General features: G+C 38.8%; 1 protein-coding gene across 22 annotated transcripts in view; it reads left to right on the top strand.

The window, feature by feature from the left end:
* The window catches only part of LOC140730474 (neurexin-1), a 1,634,325-nt gene that overhangs the window by 920,294 nt on the left and 693,814 nt on the right, over positions 1-20,217 (top strand). For all 22 annotated transcript variants that reach the window (XM_073050928.1, XM_073050924.1, XM_073050929.1 and 19 more), the window contains one exon: positions 14,131-14,253. In XM_073050928.1, the coding sequence (XP_072907029.1) occupies positions 14,131-14,253 (123 nt within the window). The remainder of the gene's footprint in view (positions 1-14,130; positions 14,254-20,217) is intronic.

Below are 20,217 nucleotides of genomic sequence, written 5' to 3'. Positions count from 1 at the left end.
GTTAGGGGGCAAAAGTTTAAGGGTAACATGAGGGGGAACTTCTTTACTCAGAGAGTGGTAGCTGTGTGGAACGAGCTTCCAGTAGAAGTGGTAGAGGCAGGTTTGATTTTGTCATCAAAAAAAAATTGGATAGGTATATGGACAGGAAAGGAGTGGAGGGTTATGGGCTGAGTGCAGGTCAGTGGGACTAGGTGAGAGTAAGTGTTCGGCACGGACTAGAAGGGCCAAGATGGTCTGTTTCCGTGCTGTAGTTGTTATATGGTTGTAAGCTGATAGGAAGGCCAGAATAACTCAAATAACCACATGTTACAACAGTGGTGTGCAGAAGAGCATCTCTGAATGCATAAAATGTCAAACATTGAAGTAGATGGGCTTCTTCAGTTGACAATCGAATCCGATGATAATGTTCACTCCTTTAATGGTGAGATCTTTGATGACTATACAGTCCTATCCTGGACCCACAAGCTCTATTGCAGGTGGGACATGTATATGTGGTAGTGGTGGTAGTGATGGCAACCATGGCTGCATTTCTCCTGGCTCTCTTCTGCTGTCTTCTGGTTGTTCTTTGCATCTCCAGAATACGAACCCCATCCCTACACAGCTGTCGCCAAGTGTTACGGTCAGCAGCAACGTCCTCCAGGTCCTCAGGTCTGATCTTGCACTTCCTTAAAGCATTCTTCATCTGATCCTTATAGCACTTCTTCGGCCCTCCAGCTGAGCATCAACCATGATGCAGTTGGCCGTATAACACTCTGCGGGGTCGCTGACATGGAGGCATCCTTATCACGTGCCCCGGCCACTACAGCTGACACTGGGTGATCATGGCCTAAGTAGCAGAAAATGGGCCAAGCATAATAATTCATGAACATACACTCTGTGGCCACCTAATTAGGTACCTGCTGTACCTAATAAAATGGCCACTGAGTGTAATATTCAAGTAATACTTTATTTGTAAGCATTTTGAAATTAATCTATGCAGTATTTTGGCTGCAAACAAATTTAAACAATATTTTCCAGCTTTCTGAAGTGATGCAAATGTGGATGCATCCCATGAACAGATTGCTGCCACTGTGTGAGTTGTTAGACATGAGCTTTGCCAGTTCATACAGCAACAAAACATCATCCTCTCCCCTCTCTTCACCTGCCTCAGCTCCCCACCATCTGGCACCTAAGCAACAGCAAAGCCCCCAAAAAGACTGTGATCTACAGTCTATCAAAAATCACTGTTCACCCAGCAGTTTGACATGCCACAGGTTCTCTCTCCCTCTTTCTCTCTCTCCCTCTTCCTCTCCCTCTCCCTCTTCCCTCTCCCCTCTCTCCTCTCTCTCTCTCTCCTTTCTCTCTCCCCCACCCCCATCATAGTGACAAGGGACACCAACAGCTCACTGTTTCAATGTTACAGTCTGAAGTATCACTTTTATTTTGAGTTCATCAACTCGAGACTTGGCAGCAAATTCACTCACACCATCAAGAGAGAGCATGATTGCTCGAGGGCAGAGGCTTCTGACAGCTGCACCCACTGCCTTGATGTTCTGATCTCCCGCGGTGCTTCGGCAAGGAAACAGGTCCACAGAGCTGCACGAGACGGCACCCTGAAGTCTCCCAGTCTGCTACTGGAGATATCAGAAATGCCACTTGGCGAGGCGCGAAGAGCGGGAACCCACCACCGTGAAGAACTGCAGTTTGAGCACATCTGTAGCTCTGACAGGACCCCAGCCACCTTCAAAAGGAAAGAGGCGGCATTAGAATGAAGAATTTAAACTGTTTCGCAGATGGACTTAGGGAAGTTGGCCACTGTCGCCCTTTTTATCACCTCCCTTTTTTTCAACTGCAAAAGATTTCACTTCAAAAAGAATGTTGATGTTAATTTTATAACTTTGGGGAAAATCTGCACATTGGCAGCAGAAACCAGAAATTCATGTATATGCGGAATATGATCCATTTAAAATAATTCACAGAAAAGTCACATTTGTAGATTTGAACCTGTTACGGAAAAGATACATTGTGAAGTTAGCAGATCACTCCTTGTTCTACTTAGAATCTTTAATTGATCAGAGGATTGGAATACTCCTTGCTGGTGAACTGAAGAGGGGTAGCCATTGATTGCATTCAAAATAGGGATGACATACTTTTGCCTGTTGAAAACAATCATGGGAACAGAGCAGAAAAGATTGAAAACTTGTCTCATTGTCAGCAAGACCAAAGATCTAATTATTGAACACAGAAGGAGGAAACTGGAGGTTCGTGAGCCAGTTCCCATCAGGAGATCAGAGGTGTAGAGGGTCGGTAACTTTAAATTCCTTGGTGTTATCATTTCAGAGGACCTCTCCCCGGCCCAGCACAAAAATGCAATTATGAAGAAAGTGCAGCAATGATGCTACTTCCTTAGAAGTTCGTGAAAATTCAGGATGTCATCTATAACTTTAACCGACTTCTATAGATGTGTGATGGAGGGTATATTGACTTTCTTCATTACAGCCTGGTATGGAAGTGTCCATGCCCTTCAGTGCAAAATCCTGCAAAAATGTAGTGGATACAGCCCAGTCCATTATGGGTAAAGACCTCCCCATCTCTGCACGAAACATTGTGACAGGAAAGCAGCATCCATCATCAGGACCCCCCCCCCCCCCACCACCTAGATCATGCTTTAATCTCACTGCTGCCATCAAGACATAGCAACAGGAGCCTCAGGGCTCACACCACCAGGTTCACAAACAGTTATTACCCCTCAACCATCAGGATCAGTCCACTTCACTTGCCCATCACTGAACTGTTCCCACAACCTGTAGGCTCACTTTCAAGGACTCTTAATCTCATGTTCTCAATATTTCTTGTTCATCTATTATTATTATTATTCCTTTTTTCTTTCTTTTCGAATTTGCACTCTGGTTGGTTGCCCTGTTGGTGCAGTCTCTCAATGATTCCATCATGACTATTGAATTTATTAAGTATTTCTGCAAGAAAATGGATCTCAGGATTGTATATGATGATATATATGTACTTTGATAATAAATTTACTTTGATCTCTGAACACAACCATCAGGCTTCTGAACCAGAGTGGATAACTTCACTACCCCAACACTGAACTGATTTTGCAAATTATGGACTCACCTACAAGGACTCTACAACTCATGTTCTCAATATTATATATTTATTTGTTTGGTTGGTTGGTTATTTATTTATTCTATTTTGTTTTTCTTTCTGTATTTACAAAATTTGTTGTCTTTTGCACATTGGTTGTTTGTTCGTTTATGTGTGTAGTTTTTCATCGATCCTGTTAGTTTCTTTGTACTTGCTATGAATACCTGCAAGAAAACAAATCTCATGGTAGTACATATATGTACTTTGATAATACATTTACTTAGAACTTTGAACAAAAGTGGTGGTTGCAATAGAAGACCAGCTATGAGGTTGGCCTATTTCTGCTTCTTTTCCTTATGTTATCAGTAAGTGCAGGAAAAAAAGTTGGAAAAAGCCTGTTTTTCCAATGTTTTATTGCACCTGAAGACTATAAGACAAAAGACATAGGAACAGAATTAAGCCATTTGGCCCATCATGTCGGCTCCATGAAAATTCAGCTGGGAATAGTGCCAGATTATTTATTTGCAGAATCTAATAGCTCAAGCCTTCACTCTTAAAATTTTTTGTTTTGACAGTTATTTGATATTAAAGTGTGTTAACTTCTTAAATATATCTATTAGGAATTAAGCTGCAGAGAGCAAAGATACAGGAAAATAATATTTTGATTTGATGTAACAATTGGATTATCTGTCATCTAAATGCAAAATTTGTTCATCTGGATGGTATTATTACCCTCTGACCAGCTTTTCTTGAAATAAGTGGAGCATAATTTTGCAAGCAAATGGAATTTGTAGCTGCTAATATATTGCTGTTCTAATACTGCCAATCAGACAGTGGAATGCAACACGTGACAACAAATTATCCGACTAGTTTACACCCAGTTAGTTTCTTTCCCACATGACTGTCCAAGGTCAATTTCACTCTCAAGGCTGTGAGAAGTCTAAAACATTTCTTTATATTTTGTTTGATGTTTTTGGTAGAGAAGATCATTGAGAAAAAAATGGAATGTGAGCACTTTATGATCAGAGAAACATAGAAAACCTACAGCACAATACAGGCCCTTCGACCCACAAAGCTGTGCCGAATATGTCTTTACCTTAGAAATTGCTGAGGGTTACCCATAGCCCTCTATTTTTCTAAGCTCTATGTACCTATCCGGGAATCTCTTAAAAGATCCTATTGTATCTGCCTGCACCACCATCGCCAGCAGCCAATTCCATGCACTAACCACTCTCTGCATAATAAAACTTACCCCGACATCGCCTCTGTACCTACTTCCAAGCACCTTAAAACTGTGCCCTCTTGTGGCAGACATTTCGGCGCTGGGAAAAAGCCTCTGACTATCCATGATTAATGCCTCTCATCATCTTGTACACCTCTATCAGGTCACCTCTCATCCTCCGTCGCTCTAAGGAGAAAAGGCCGTGTTCAGTCTCAACCTGTTCTCATAAGGCATGTTCCCCAATCCAGGCAACAGCCATGTAAATCTCCTCTGCACCCTTCCTATAGTTTCCACATCCTTCCTGTAGTGAGGTGACCAGAACTGAGCACAGTACTCCAAGTGGGGTCTGTCCAGGGTCCTATATAGCTGCAACATTACCTTTCGGCTCTTAAACTCAATCCCACGATTGATGAAGGCCAATGCACGGTTTGTCTTCTTAACCATAGCGTTATTGGCATTTCCTAATTACTCATCTCAGTTAAAGATTTGAAGGATTTTTTTATATGCATTATTTTTTGGGGGTGTTGTTAATTAGGCCAGCTTGAGCTGGTGGTGGTTAGTCATCTGATGGAGGTCATGCCACTTTGCTATTGGGTACAGCTCTCCAGGATTTAGACCCATTCAAATGAAAGAATGGCACACTAATTCCTGGTCAGAATGCTGTGTAATTTGAAGTTTAATCTGCAAGTAGTAATGTTTCTGTGCATCTGCTGGGAGCAGATGATGTTAGAGCACCCGCTGTGAGAATCTGCATTTTGTACGCATTGTACTGATCATACTGGAGGAAAAAGTGCCTACGAAGCAGAATGGTTTAGAACTTTGAAGAGCAATGCTGATTCAATTAAGTGAAAAGTATTTCATCACATTCTTGATCAATGGTTGAGTTCCTCACTGCCAAATACTCAGCCTCTGACTTAAGATAAAGGAGCAGAATTATGCTATTTGGCCCATTGAGACTCCTCTGCCATTCTATCGTGGCACATTTATTATCTCCCTCAACCCCATTCACCTACCTTCTCTCTGCAACCTTTAACACCCTTACTAATCAAGAACCTATCAACCTTTGCTTTAAATATCACCAATGACTTGGCCTCCACAGCTATGCATGGCAAGTAATTCCACAGATTCACCACACTATGACTCTGATTTGTTGTTGTACCTACACTATTAGTGGCTGGTCCAGATGAGTTTCTAACCTCAGGATATTGACGTGGGCTCAGCATTGGTCAAATAATTAATTGTGAGACCCTTTCTCTTGTTAACAATGATCATTCCCTGGCACTTTTTTTTGGCACCTGGCACTTTTATGTCACAAATATTGCTTTTGCCTTTCATTTGTCTATGTTTGAATGTTTTCTTGGATATTGATGCATCTCAGCATAGACCACTTTATTGACTAAGGAATTAATAATGTTCTCACACATTGTGCAATTATAAGTAAACTTTTCCACACACAGTTTTATAAAAGATCAGTGATGAAATAGGAGAATATGTTAGGCTCAGGAAGCTACCTAAGGAGTTCTTGTATTGATGTCCTGGGGTTTGAATGATTAATCTTTAACAACTATGAATATCTTCTTTTGTGAGAGTATGTTTTCTTCTTGTCCATTGATTTCTGATTTATCAGGGCTTAATACCACTCCTGGTTATATGTCAGGGAATCGTTCTCACCCTTCTTCTGAAATTGGGCTCTTTGATTCATGTTTGGACCAATGTTTTCATAATGGCTGGAATCAAATGTTTTTTGGTGAAACCCAAAGCAGACATTGTTGAGTTAGCAAGCCGAGAGTGATTGCAAAGCTTTGCTGGAAAAATGAAATAGAAACAGACAATGCAGGAGGTACCCAGCAGTTCAGGCAGTACGTGGTGAAACTTGGAATTATCATTACAGATTGATGACTGCTCATCAGAACTGGAGAAATAAGAAAGCAAGTGTGTTTTATGTATAGACAACAAAGAAAGATGGAGAGAACCAAGGAAATCCATCAGAATCAGAGTGACACAAGTGCTATTGGAAATGTCTGTTCTTGAATGCAACCTGGAGGAACACAAGCCAAATTGCTCCAAGCTACCACTTCATAATTATGCACTATTTCACTTACATTTGAGGTTTGATTTTTAATCTTGACTGATTCTCAGTATTTCTTTTCTGATTATAATAGATAATACCATACAGTACTGCTAGAAAGTTTGTGAACCCTGACGAATTTTCTCTATTTCTGCACAACTATGACCCAGAATGTGATCAGATCTTCTTGTAACTCCTAAAACTAGTAAAAGAGAACCCAATTAAGTAAATAACACAAAAAGCATTATACTTATTCTCTGATTTATTGAGAAAAATGATCAATATTACCTGCATTCATTGGAAAAAGTATGTGAACCTTTGTTTTCAGTAACTGGTGTGACCCCTTTGTACCGCAATAACTTCCAACCAAATGTTTCCAGTAACTGTTGATCAGTCCTGTACATCGGCTTGGAGGAATTTTAGACCATTCCTCCTTACAAAACTGCTTCAACTCTGAGATGTTGGTGGGCTTCCTTGCATGAACTGCTTGCTTCAGGTCCTTCCACAATATTTCTATAGGAATAAGGTCAGAACTTTGACTGCCATTGCAAAACACAAATTCTCTTCTTTTTAAATCATTATGTTATTGATTTACTCTTGTCTTTTGGATCATTGTCTTGTTGCATTATCCAACTTCTATTAAGCCTCAGATAATGGACTATTACCCTGTCATTCTCCTGAAAAAATTATCTTGATACAATTTTGAATTCAATGTTCCCATGATTGCAAGCTGTCCAGGGCCTGAGGCAACAAAAGAGCACCAAAGCATGATGCTCCTTTCATTATGCTTCACAGTTGGAATGAGGTTTCGGTATTGTTGTGCAGTGCCCTTTTTCCTCCAAATATAGCAGTGTGTGTTTCTGCCAAGTTCAACTTTTGACTCACTTGACCACAGAACATTGTGGAACATCCAGGAGGTCTTTTGCAAAAATGAGATGTGCAGAAATGTTTTTTTTTTTGGAGAGCAATGGTTTCCTCCGTGGTGTCCTTCCATGAACTCCATTCTTGCGCAGTGTTTTTCTTCTAGTGGAGATATGAACAGAGACTTCAGCAAGTTCTAGAGATTTCTGCAGGTCTTTTGCTGTTACCCTTGGGTTGTTTTTCACCTCCTTCAGCATTGCACGTTGTGTTCTTGGTGTGATCTTTGGACGACCCCCACTCCTAGGGAGAGTAGCAACAGACTGAATTTCCTCCATTTGTTGACAATTTCTCACAATGTGGACTGATGGACACTCAGGGCTTTAGAAATGCTTTTGTAGCCTTTTCCAGTTTGATGTATCTTTGCAATTTTTCTTCTAAGGTCCTCTGAAAGTTGTTCTGAGTAAGGCATGGTGCATATAAACAGAACTTTCTTGAGAAGAGCAGGCCCTGTCAATAATCTGACATTGTGTGTCTTTTTTTTTTATAGGGCAGGGCACCTTTACAACCCGCATGTCTAATCTCATCTCATTGATCGGAAAACCTGACTCCAAATAGATTTTGTAGCAGGCATTACCCAGAGATTCACATACCTTTTCCAACAAATACACATAATATTGGATCATTTTTCTCAATAAATAAATAAACAAGTAACACACACAAAATGTTGGTGGAACACAGCAGGACAGGCAGCCTCTGCCAGTGATGCCTCTTTAAATAAACAAGTGTAATTTTTTTTGCTATTTATTTAATTGGGTTCTCTTTATCTAGTTTTAGGACTTGCATGGAGATCTGATCTCATTTTAGGTCATATTTATGCAGAAATTGAGAAAATTCTACAGGGTTCACAAAGTTTCTGTCACCACTGTATCTGCCTTCTCCTGAATGTTTGTTAATCATAATTGATCTGTCTGATGGAGGAAGATGAAGAAAGCAGAAAGGAGAATTTTTTTAGAAACATGCGGAATCTGTGAGGTGCAGAATCTAACTATTTCTGAAAATCTGAAATATAGGTAATGCTGGATATGTTTCACATATCTGAAACATAAATGTGAATAATCTACCCGTGTATTCTGTAAGGTTTGGGGACTTGGTTATTTTGATATCTTTGTCTCTGTGAAAGTGATCTAGTAGAAAGTTGTATGAACTGTGATTCAATCACCTAATCATTGTATAAATCTAGAGTACATTTTTGTGAGTACTTAAACCATAATTGCATTTTTGTAACTATGACTGTCAATTTATAGAGAGAATGGTATGTCAACATCTTATTCATTTATTTATTTCTAAACATGTTTCTGTTACATTTAGAAAATCATAACCAATCCTTCAGCTAACCAGTCACATTCGCAAGTGATTTAATTGTAGGGTCAAGTTATTTCATTTCAGTAAAAACAAATAATTCTTCCAGTCAAAGCATTATAATGCTGGAAAATTTATTTTCCCACAAAATTCTAACAATCAGAGATAATGTTGATTTCTAGAAATTTCATTCCAAGTATTGCAGTATTCAACAAATTTAATGGTGATAAAAGGTGAATAAAAGATATTCTGTTCTTTAGATTTTTAATGTTAATTCCTTGTATCAACATCAAAATAAGTTAATACAGAGCCTGAATTTCCACAATAAATGTATTTCTGTGATATTTGGCTTGAATTGCTATTTTGAAGTCACAGTCCAGTCTTATTTTCTACATTTCTAATACATAACACAGACACTGGCATGATCAGACATTTTTATTTGTAAAGTGAAAAGCTTTTTGATGTAATGTGAATTTATTGTTGCACAAATTTAGTGCTATATAGGACTATTTTCTGTGTATTAATGAATAGTAAGACATAAAATTGTGAAATATTTTTTATGTTATATCTGCTTTATTGACTGTTCTAATTTTGTTACGTTTTCTGGGACAATATGGTAAGTCATGAATGGGCACAATTTTATACAAAACACATTTCTCTTTAGCTTTAAAATGAAATGAGATTGAAGAAGAAATTTGGAGATCTCTGCCTTTAACCTTTATCTGCTTTCAGCGATAACATAATGCTAGATTACTGGGTGTACGTGCACTTCTGCATGAATGCTTTTTTGTTTGAAACAAACTGTGAGACAGTTACATTTCCTGAGACTTGTTAATCAGAGAGCGCCAGGTGCATGATGTCCTCATTATCTCAGCAGAGAAGAATGAAGAAAGTTTGCAGAGAGTTCTAAATGAAGTGCAGCAGCTTAGTAAGTTTTAACAACTTGGTATTCAGTAGCCATTGCTATTGATTCTTAAGCATTTCTTCTTGAATTTAAAAAAAAACCTTTATCTTTAGTTATTCAGTTATACATCACTACAGCAAATGGATATTATCTGAGAGGACCACAAACCATATTGCACTGCACTACTACCTCACAATTATGCATAAAATCATTTACATTAGGAATTTAGTTTTAACCATACTCAATAGTTCTCAATCCATGCTAATTATCATGCATAATCTCTAAACTTCCTTCACCTATCTTTGTTTCATAGCTTTTTGTACTTTATAAGCAGACTTCATTTTTTGTCTAGCATATTTTTATTAGGAATTGTGATATCTATCTCTTGGAATATATTATTTTCAAAATTTTGGGTTATTCATTGCTGAGGTCCACTGTATTTGTTGCATTTAATGTCACTAATCTGCAGGCTGCCTGTTGAAGTATATTATTAATGTGGTAGTGTACTGCAAGGAATGAAAGTTTTGTTTGAGAGTATGACACTATAGCATTCAGCTATAGCAAGGCACAATGTATTGTATATTATTAACTAGGACCCTTACACTGAAAGGCCTTTATTGTGGAGGATTGGGACTTCAAAGTAAAATAACTGAAGGGTTACAATTTGCTGCTGTGGATCATTGAAGAAGGGGACAAGAGCTCAGACAAAGAGATTGTGGAGAAGGTGAGCTGAGAGACCAGCAAACAGTTTGAGAACTCAGTCCTGGAGCTCTACTCCAGACTCAGGCTAGTATATTATTAAGTGGTCCAGGGCAAGGATCAGGCAGAAGATTGGTAGTGCAGTTAAGCATGAACTGATGTGGTGGAAAGCAAAAAATAGAAAGAGCAGGTAAAGGTATATTATTAAACTGCTTGAGGTATCTGTGGCACAGGATGCCATGCCTGGGATGCACAATGAATAATGTTGAAGCAGATCTCTTAAGCACTGTGATGAAAAGTGGCTTACTGTTACAGAGTGTCATCCCAATAAGGTGCCTCTCAAGGGAAAATGACTTCCTTGTGACTGTGCCAAAAAAGGCACAAATTGGTAAACTGGATCAGTAAATTGTTAAATTGGTTTATTATTGTCACATATACTGAGGTACAGTGGAAATCCTGTCTTGCATACCATCCATATATATCACTTCATTACAGCACTGCACTGAAGTAGTAATACAAGATAAAACAATAACAGAATAAAGTGCTACAGTACAGGGAAAGTCCAGTGCATGTAGACAATAATGTCACAGCAGTTCTTGAATCTGGTGATAGTGCTTTGAGGGTTTTGAATCTTTTGCTCAATGGGAGGGGGGAGAAGAGAGGTGGTGGATGAGGTCTTTGATAAATGGTGGCTGTTTTACTGAGGCAAAAAACCTGTGGACAGAGTCCATCAAGGGGAGGCTGGTTTCTGGGATATGCAAAGCTCTGTCTGCAGCTCTCTACACTTTCTTATAGTCGTGGGCAGAGTAGTTGCCTCACTAAAATGTGATTCATTTGGAAAGGATAAGTTTGTTAAGGGTCAAAGGGACTTGCCAAATTTCATTAGCCTACATGGTGCCAATGTTAACAGCTCTCATTAAAACTATATTAAATTCATGTATGCCATTCCTCCAGCTTTATTTAATTTTCTTGGTGGTTTTTAAGGTGATATCAGATGTATCTGTCAATTATCTGAAAGCCGTGTTTACCAACATTTAAAAAGAACAGAAATTTCTTACAATTTTTGCTAAAATAGTGCAGACTTAAACCATAACTTATCAAATCAATATACAGGGATATTGAATGATTTTGTGTAGGACAATAATGGAAATGATATGTTAGAAACAGTTATTGGTGCACTTGAAGCTGTGCTTTATGGGAATAAATAAAGACAACTATTTTACGGTCAGCTGTCATTGCACCACTTCCATATATTGCCCTCGGAAATTGAATTTCATTATTTGAATGATTCTATCACTTGGCCAGACAAGATTTCTCAATGAAATATTAATTATGTAGCTATTTTGGTAGCTGAATAACTCTTACAAAGAATAAAATATTTTAACATGTTTTCATATTCATGTTTCAGAAAACTAGAGTAGAATTTCCCTGTTTTTTCTCTCTCTGGTAGATTTGTACACTACATTTATCAGACTACAGTTTAGGACCTATATACATTTCTGGTCACTGTACTACAGATATGACATTTTTGCAGAGAAATCATGTTGTTCCCAAGACTAGGTAACTGCAGCTTATGGGAAAGATTGGATAAACTAGAGTAAGTATATTTTTCTTTAAAACAGACAAGGTGGAAGGAAGAGGTAACCGAGGTGTATAAAATTAAAGGGAGTTTAGTTAAAATTGTAAGGAATCAGAATCAGATCTATTATCTCTATGACATGAAATTTATTTTTTTGTGACAGCAGTACACAACAAGACAGAAAAAAGGTGCTACAATTTATAATTTAAAAAATAGTGCAAAAGCAGAATACTCTTATCAAATTGGTCAAAGTGGCAATGATTTAAAGACATTAGTAGAAAATTTTAAAGGATGATTTTTTTTCACCTGTAAAGACCGTGAAGACAAATGCACTAGTCATATTGGAAATGCATTTGATGAGCTGTTGTCTTCAAGTATACACACCTTGTATTGGAAGGTGCAAGTATGCTCAGTAGCTCAGATGGACACTTTGGACCATAGGCCTCCAACTCTTGTCAGAACCTTCTACCATTCTGAAATATTATGATTGTTTTGCTGACTTATGACAACTCATTGAGAAGGGTATGGCACAAGACCACAGATTATTATGGATAAAGTAAGCTTTGGTGAGTTTTTTTTTAATGTATCCTGTTTTATATTTGTGCAAATCATGGTGTAATTGTGCAGTAAAATCTATGTCTGGTAATCTGAAGTTACTACAAAAATCAAAATGGAACCAAACACATTAGATAGTGAAGAAAGGGCCATAAGTATTTTAGAATATTGCATCAATCCATCTGTTTATTTAGAAACGTAGGAACTGGATGTTGGCTCATTGTGTCCAAACTAATCATGTAATGGGAGGTAAGGATTCTGAGAACATGCTAATCCTTAACAAAACACAGTCCACTATGTAAACACAAAAGGCTGAACCTCTCGCAACCAATGTTCTGTCAGAGGCTGTGAGTGAATACTTCATCACAGCTTCCAGAATAATTCCTCCAACATCTCAGAGACCAGTTTTATTCACTTCTGGTAATACCTAAGAATGGGTATAACAAAGCGGAGAGAACCAGACAACATCCTACTTCTTGTTTTCAGAGTCGCATCCTACTTGTGGTTCTGAAAACTTGAATTGCATATGTGTTTAGTCAATCAGTTCATGTACAGTTCAAATATTGGCAATTCATTTCCCAATGCAGAAAACTACCTCTTTTCACAAAAAGGTCACATCTGATCTGGCTAATTATTGCCAAGTCAATCTACTCTCAATCATTAGCAAAGATATGAACAATGCCATTCTCAGTACTAGCAAGCAGAATCTATTCACCAATACCCAATTTGAGTTTTGTCTGTATCACTTGGCTTTAGACTTCATTATAAACTTAATCCAATCATGCAATGAATAATTAAGTGAGTGTTTAAACAAAAACATTACCTTCAAATACTCTTTAAAACATCTTCCTCTCATCCAAAACATTTACCTTTTGTTTCTAACACATCTATCACGGGACATGGAAAAATAATTATCTACCCTATAATACTCTTATAATACTTCTATCAGATCATCCCTGAACCTCCTTTCTTAACAAAGTCCAGTGTAAGCAACCTCTTAATGTCACCAAGTTCCTGCAGTCAAGCCCACATACTGGTGAATGTCCAGTGCACTTTCAATACTGTGGCACCAAATTACACAATACTTGTGTGGTCTTACCTGTGTTTTATACAATAGCAGCATGACATCCCAACTTTTATATTCTGTATGTAATATATCCCTTCCCCTTACCACTAGTACATTGCAACTGTGGTGTGTACCATCTACAGACAGCACTGCAGTTACTCACCTAAGCTACTTAGGGAAAAAAACATGTGAAAAATTCAGGAGTGTGTAGGCTTCTGTCAACAGTGGTGGAGAGGTGTGAATTGGTGCTTCATTAAACAGAACTGGTGTGCCATTGAACAGACATTTAACATAGAACTCTGGGATTCTGATGTGGTAATAGAGAAATAAAACACTGGCTGAATGCCAATGAAACTGAAGAGAATTTTTCTGCGCTATTGAATAGGGAACTTCAGCATTATCTGTGCTTTGTGTTCTCTTTCGAATTAAACCATTGCAATATAAAATTACATTGAGCAAATAAATAATTAGCTTCCTGTTGTAAAGGAAACACTTGTGCCTATTCATGACAAACAATGTATGTACGTTTGGTACTTCTAATTAAATGTGATATACTGTGCATAAACTCTTATTTTGTTTGTAGACTAGCGTAAGATAATGATTAAATATAGCTGCAACTTTTACTAATCTTTTTTTCTCAAGTATTTTATGTAATCTCTCGTGTTCAAGTGTAATGAAATATGTTGTCTAAACTGAATTCACAAACCTAATAATCCATTGCCATATTGTTATGCAGGCAAGGGTCCAGAAATGCTTTATGCTGGACAAAATCTCAATGATAATGAATGGCACACAGTCCGTGTGAGTCGCCGGGGAAAGTATCTGAAGCTGATTGTGGATGAATTACAACCCGTTGAAGGTAATAAAAGCTGTTGTGGATTTGTGGCTTTCAGATGCATTTTAATGTGTCAACATAATTCTTAATTGTAGACCATGACCACTTTCCGGGAAAGTCCTTTATTTTAACTGGAAAACATTTATAGCTCTTTTCAATGTAGCTGATCAAACATTTAATTTATAGTTGATGTACCTCCAAGTTTGTAATGGGTGAAATGGTTATTTGGCAAATGAGGTTAACATGTACAACAGCCTCTGAAGTTGTCAAAGTAAGAGGATTGCATTATCCTGTAGAGATGCTGTGAGTTGTAACTTTGGATCCAGTTACAGGGTTGGTCATACTGTATATGACAGCTATTTATCCATCTGTCTACCCCAGTTAATCCTGAAAGTCAGTTTACTTTGTTGCTTTACTTCATATGAAAACATGTCCGAGTTTGTTCCTTTTACTAGAATGCACAGCACTGCCCTGAAGGGATGGCAATTGTTCCATCGGCAAAACCCCTGCTTTTCTCTCTCATGCTGACAGCCTTCCTGTTCCTACTGTTGACACTTTGTAAGAGGCCTTCCTTTTGTTTCAGGGCATATAGCCATGACCACAGTGATGATATAATCTAAATCCTGGCTTTTCAGACCCATAGCTTCTCCACACTGTGCTGCAATTTGCATACTGGCACAACTGGTCCACAGCAGATGCTATTTCGTTTCATCTTCACTCAACCCTGGAACATCTGGACAGCAAAGATGCATATATCAGGATGCTCTTTATCAACTACAGCTTAGCATTCAATACTATCATTCCCTCAAATCTAATCAATAAACTTCAAGACCTTAGCATCAGTACCTCTTTGTGCAATTGGATCATTGATTTCCTCATTTGCAGATCCCAGTCAGTTTGAATTGGCAACAACGTCTCCTCCGTAATCTCCATCAATATAGGTACACTACAAGGCTCTGTGCTTAGCACTCTGCTCTACTCGCTTTACACTTAGGAGTGTGTGATTAAACACAGCTCCAAAGCCATATTTAAGTTTGCTGACAACACCACTGTCATTGGCCAAATCAAAGGTGGTGAGAAATTAGCATATAGGAGAGAGATTGAAAATCTGGGTGAGTGGTGCCACAACAACAACTTTTTATTCAATATCAGCAAGACCAAGGAGCTGATTATTGACTTTTGGAGGTCCATGAGCCAGTCCTCCTCAAGGGGTCAGAGGTGGAGAGAATCAGCAACTTTAAATGATAACGGTGTTATTTCAGAGGACGTGTCCTGGGCTGAATAATTGCAATTATGAAGAAAGCACGGTAGAGACTGTATTTCCTTGGGAGTCTGCAAGCATTTGGCATGACATCTGCAGTTTTACTTTGACTAACTTCTACAGATATGTGGAGGTGAGAATACTGACTGGCTGCATCACAGCCTGGTATGGAAACACCAATGCCCTTGAACAGAAAGCCCTACAAAAAGTATTGGATATAGCCTAGTTCATAATGGGTAAAGCCCTCCCAACCATTAAGCACTTCTACATGGAGCATTATTGCAGGATGGCAGCATCCATCATCAGTAAACCCCACCACCCAGGTCATGCTCTCTTTTTGCTGCTGTCATCAGAAAAAAAGGTACAGGAGCTTCTGGACTTTCACCACTCAGTTCAGGAACAGTTCTTACCTCTCAACGATCAGGATTTTGAACCAGATGAGATAACTTCACTGAACTTCACTTGCCCCATCACTGAACTGTTCACACACCAATGTATTCACTTTCAAGGATTCTTCATCTCATGTTCTCAATATTTATTGCTTATTTATTGTTTATTATTTTTTTCTTTTGTATTTGCACAGCTTGTTTTTTTTTGCATTCTGGTTGTTTGTTAATTCTATTATGGTTATTGGATTTATTGAGTATGCCCACAAGAAAATGAATCTCAGGATTGTATAAATTTACCTTGAACATTAATGGTTGCCGTGGACCTTTCGCATTAAGTCAGTAGCTTTTTACCAGCCCTGTTGTTGTCTCTGATGAACATTTTGCAGGAGTTGCAGAGCCCACTACAGGGTTCAGCAAATGGATGCTGTAGCTGATTTGTTGATACTTCTATATAAAGCAAATAGACGTATCAATTTTGATTTGAAAAATTGTATTTAGTTTTGATTTTTACTTTGCATTGTGTTCTAGTGGACACTGTGATTGGGAGGAATACAAGAAGTAAAGGTGTAAGACTGTGAGTGAATGGGTTGGGTCCATTGTAATTGGTCTCCATGTTAGGTGTTCACAGACAAATCAGTCTGAAAATGACTGTATGGGTTACCCATTCTTCCTCTTCCTCTCGTTCTTCAGCTGCTCATCATATAGCAGTGCTCACACACTCTTGTGGGTGAATTGAAGTGACAGTGAATCTCAGCAGTTTCTGGGCCATATACCTATGGCTGCTTTAGATCAGAACACCTTGGTGTGCTCCATCACTTTCCATGTGCTGCATACTTTTGTTGTCTTCATTCCTGGGCACATGCACACATGGTATCAGTCAATTCAGGTCTGAAATGAAGAGCATGTAACTTGTGATCCAGCAGCCGCCAATTGTTTTCCTGCAATGGCTCACATGAATGTAGTATGACTGCTTCCAAATGAAGCCATTGGAACTGCTGAAATCAAAGCACTCCACTTCTGGTCAGCCATCATTTGACTACTCATACAGTGGACTCTCTTCTATTCCTCACATATGGGTGCCAGCAATACAATATACATGCAATAATTGGATCTTGTCCCAATAGAAATGTGTGTAATCATTGAAAAGTCATTTGTTTGCTCTGCTTTTTGTTTTCTTGGAAGGGAGAGGGATATGTAATTAGTTTTCTTCCAACAGAGAGCATTACTGACTCTTTCATGCAATGGTATTCAGCAAAAACATAATGTTTCAAGTATCCTCAGCAGAGTTCTGAGGATCATTGAAGTTCACAGTCACCTGGAGTTTCACTGGTTGTGTGACCCTTGCCCTGCTCGGGGTTTAGAGTGGTAATGGTAACTAATGGCTTTCTTCTATAAGTATTCTATCACTAATGTGTAAGTAGTATATAAACCATTCCTTGCTAGAATTCAAGTCGAAAAATTACTCTCTTGGAACATCCAAAGTAGCTTCCTGGGAGCTGTTCCGCCTCCTCCTCCCTCTTCCAACAACATATTCAGCTCTTGGCATATTCTGCTTGTAGTATATCCTGCTGAGACTGCTATCTATTTTGTATTCTAGAGGCATACGTATGTGGGTGCAGCTATTGCTATTTTTTTGCAATCCTTGAAGTCAGAGAAAATCTCTGCAGATTCCTGAAGGCTTCAGCATAGTTGAGCTCTAATATACTAGTGCTGACTTCAAATAGGAATTCCATGATGCCTGACATCAGGACCTTTTGACTCTCCCAAGCATTGATGCCCACAGCAAAAAAAGTGTTCAGCATTTCTTTCACCGATAATCTCTGCACATACTTGAACTTTAGTTTAGAAACAATTCAGCATCCCTGGCACCAAACTGCATGTCCTATGGAATCAGATTTTGCAGGCTATGTATTTTAGGCTTTAAATTCATAAATTAACTTTATTGCAATACTTTTGGGTAATTTAAACCAATTCCATGATCATTGATTTCTTTTACTCCAGATGATGTACCTCCATACCGTTCCCAGGCCATTTTTAATCGACAAATGTTTTGATAGCTGCATCTATCAATGCTACTATATTTTTTTTGTCAGGAGTTAATATGATGCTCCAGTTTTCTTAGCCTAAATGACAGCACATTGTCTCCTTTTGAGCTTTCTAGAATAGACCTTTTAATTTAACAGCAGAAGTTCGCTGATGACACGGCCATAGTGGGGTGTGTCAGGAATGGACAGGAGGAGGAGTATAGGAAACTGATACAGGACTTTGTGATATGGTGCAACTCAAACTACCTGCGTCTCAATATCACCAAGACCAAGGAGATGGTGGTGGACTTTAGGAGATCTAGGCCTCATATGGAGCCAGTGATCATTAATGGAGAATGTGTGGAGCAGGTTAAGACCTACAAGTATCTGGGAGTACAGTTAGACGAGAAGCTAGACTGGACTGCCAACACAGATGCCTTGTGCAGGAAGGCACAGAGTCGACTGTACTTCCTAAGAAGGTTGGCGTCATTCAATGTCTGTAGTGAGATGCTGAAGATGTTCTATAGGTCAGTTGTGGAGAGCGCCCTCTTCTTTGTGGTGGCGTGTTGGGGAGGAAGCATTAAGAAGAGGGACGCCTCACGTCTTAATAAGCTGGTAAGGAAGGCGGGCTCTGTCGTGGGCAAAGTACTGGAGAGTTTAACATCGGTAGCTGAGCGAAGGGCGCTGAGTAGGCTACGGTCAATTATGGAAAACTCTGAACATCCTCTACATAGCACCATCCAGAGACAGAGAAGCAGTTTCAGCGACAGGTTACTATTGATGCAATGCTCCTCAGACAGGATGAAGAGGTCAATACTCCCCAATGCCATTAGGCTTTACAATTCAACCACCAGGACTTAAGAACTTTTTAAAAGCTATTATTAATGCTTTTTGAGATAGTGATTTAGATGCATATCATATTTTTTACTGAGTTAAGTATTGTATGTTATTAGTTTTGCTACAACAAGTGTATGGGACATTGGAAAAAAAGTTGAATTTCCCCATGGGGATGAATAAAGTATCTATCTATCTATCTATTTCCAGCTTTAATAGAGTTCTGTTTAATAGAGTTGTTCTTAATTAATACACACAAAATGCTGGAGGAACTCAGCAGGGCAGGCAGCATCCATGGAAAAGAATAAACAGTTGATCTATGTGCCAAGACCCTCCATCAGGACTGGAGAAAAGAGATGAGAAGTCAGAGTAAGAAGTTAGGGTGAGGGGAGGAAGTTTGTAATTAGTTCTTTTGTATGGAAAGGCCAGGAAGGCAGCTCAGAAAACCACAAAAGGTGTTATTACAGTTAAAATGGCCTGAGATGGCAGTTTTTTTCTCCCTCTCTCTATTCAGTTCATACATTTCCCTATTGTAATGCCACACATTATGTAAATTAGCCAAACAGCTCATCACTATCTGGGATTTTCCTGGATCCTCGGAGGACCGATTATTATTGATATCCTGCTCTAGGATAATGGTAAATAGGAGAAGAGTGCTGTTTAATGTAAAATATAGGCTTCCCTTGGTGAGACCTGAAGGAGCAGCAAGAACCTTACTCAGAATAACTAATTGTCTGCAACTACAGAGAATCACCACCTCCTCACCCACAGGCACATTCAGCCTCCCAAAATAACTCAACTCATATTAGGAAGATTGTCCTCCTGTGCACTGCATGACGTTGGCTTACTTAGAGCCAACTAAAATGTTCTAGAGGTAGAGAAGGTGGCTGAGGGAAGCAGTTCCTATTAGGATGAATGACGCCTGGTCACTGAAAACAGCCAAGTTCACTTGGAAATTGAAGCCCATCTTATTAATTTAGTTGGGTAGTAATCAGTAATCACCATTTGTCTCATGAAGTTGGAAATACTTATTGAATGCTATTTATGGAAAGAAAAAAGCATAGCATGACCTCATTACTGCTCTTGGTGTTCTGGATTCCGGAATTCAATGTTGGCACTGTCTGTACGTTCTCCCCATGAACCATGTATGTTTTCTCTGGGTGCCTTAGTTTCGTCCACAGTTGAAATACATACTGGTTAGTACATTAATTGGTCATTGTAAATTGTCCTGTGACTAGGCTAGTGTTAAATGGGTGTGTTGCTGGGCGGTGAGACTCATTGGACCGGAAGAACCTGTTTCACACTGTATCTCTAAAGAAATAAAGAAAAGTGGATAATTGTCCATTGCAGCTTGCGTGTTGTAAAAATACAGAAATGGAAAACTGAAGTGAACTTAATTTATAAAATCTAATAGTTAACAATGTGGGCATGCAGGCATTGGTGAAGCAATGAACAATGTCATTGATAGTTTACAGATACT

The sequence above is a fragment of the Hemitrygon akajei genome, chromosome 7 (genome assembly GCF_048418815.1).
Source record: "Hemitrygon akajei chromosome 7, sHemAka1.3, whole genome shotgun sequence".
NCBI classification, from domain to species: Eukaryota; Metazoa; Chordata; class Chondrichthyes; order Myliobatiformes; family Dasyatidae; genus Hemitrygon; species Hemitrygon akajei.
The sequence above is the reverse complement of the archived record's forward strand: the minus strand, read 5'-3'. Positions and strand labels throughout refer to the sequence as shown.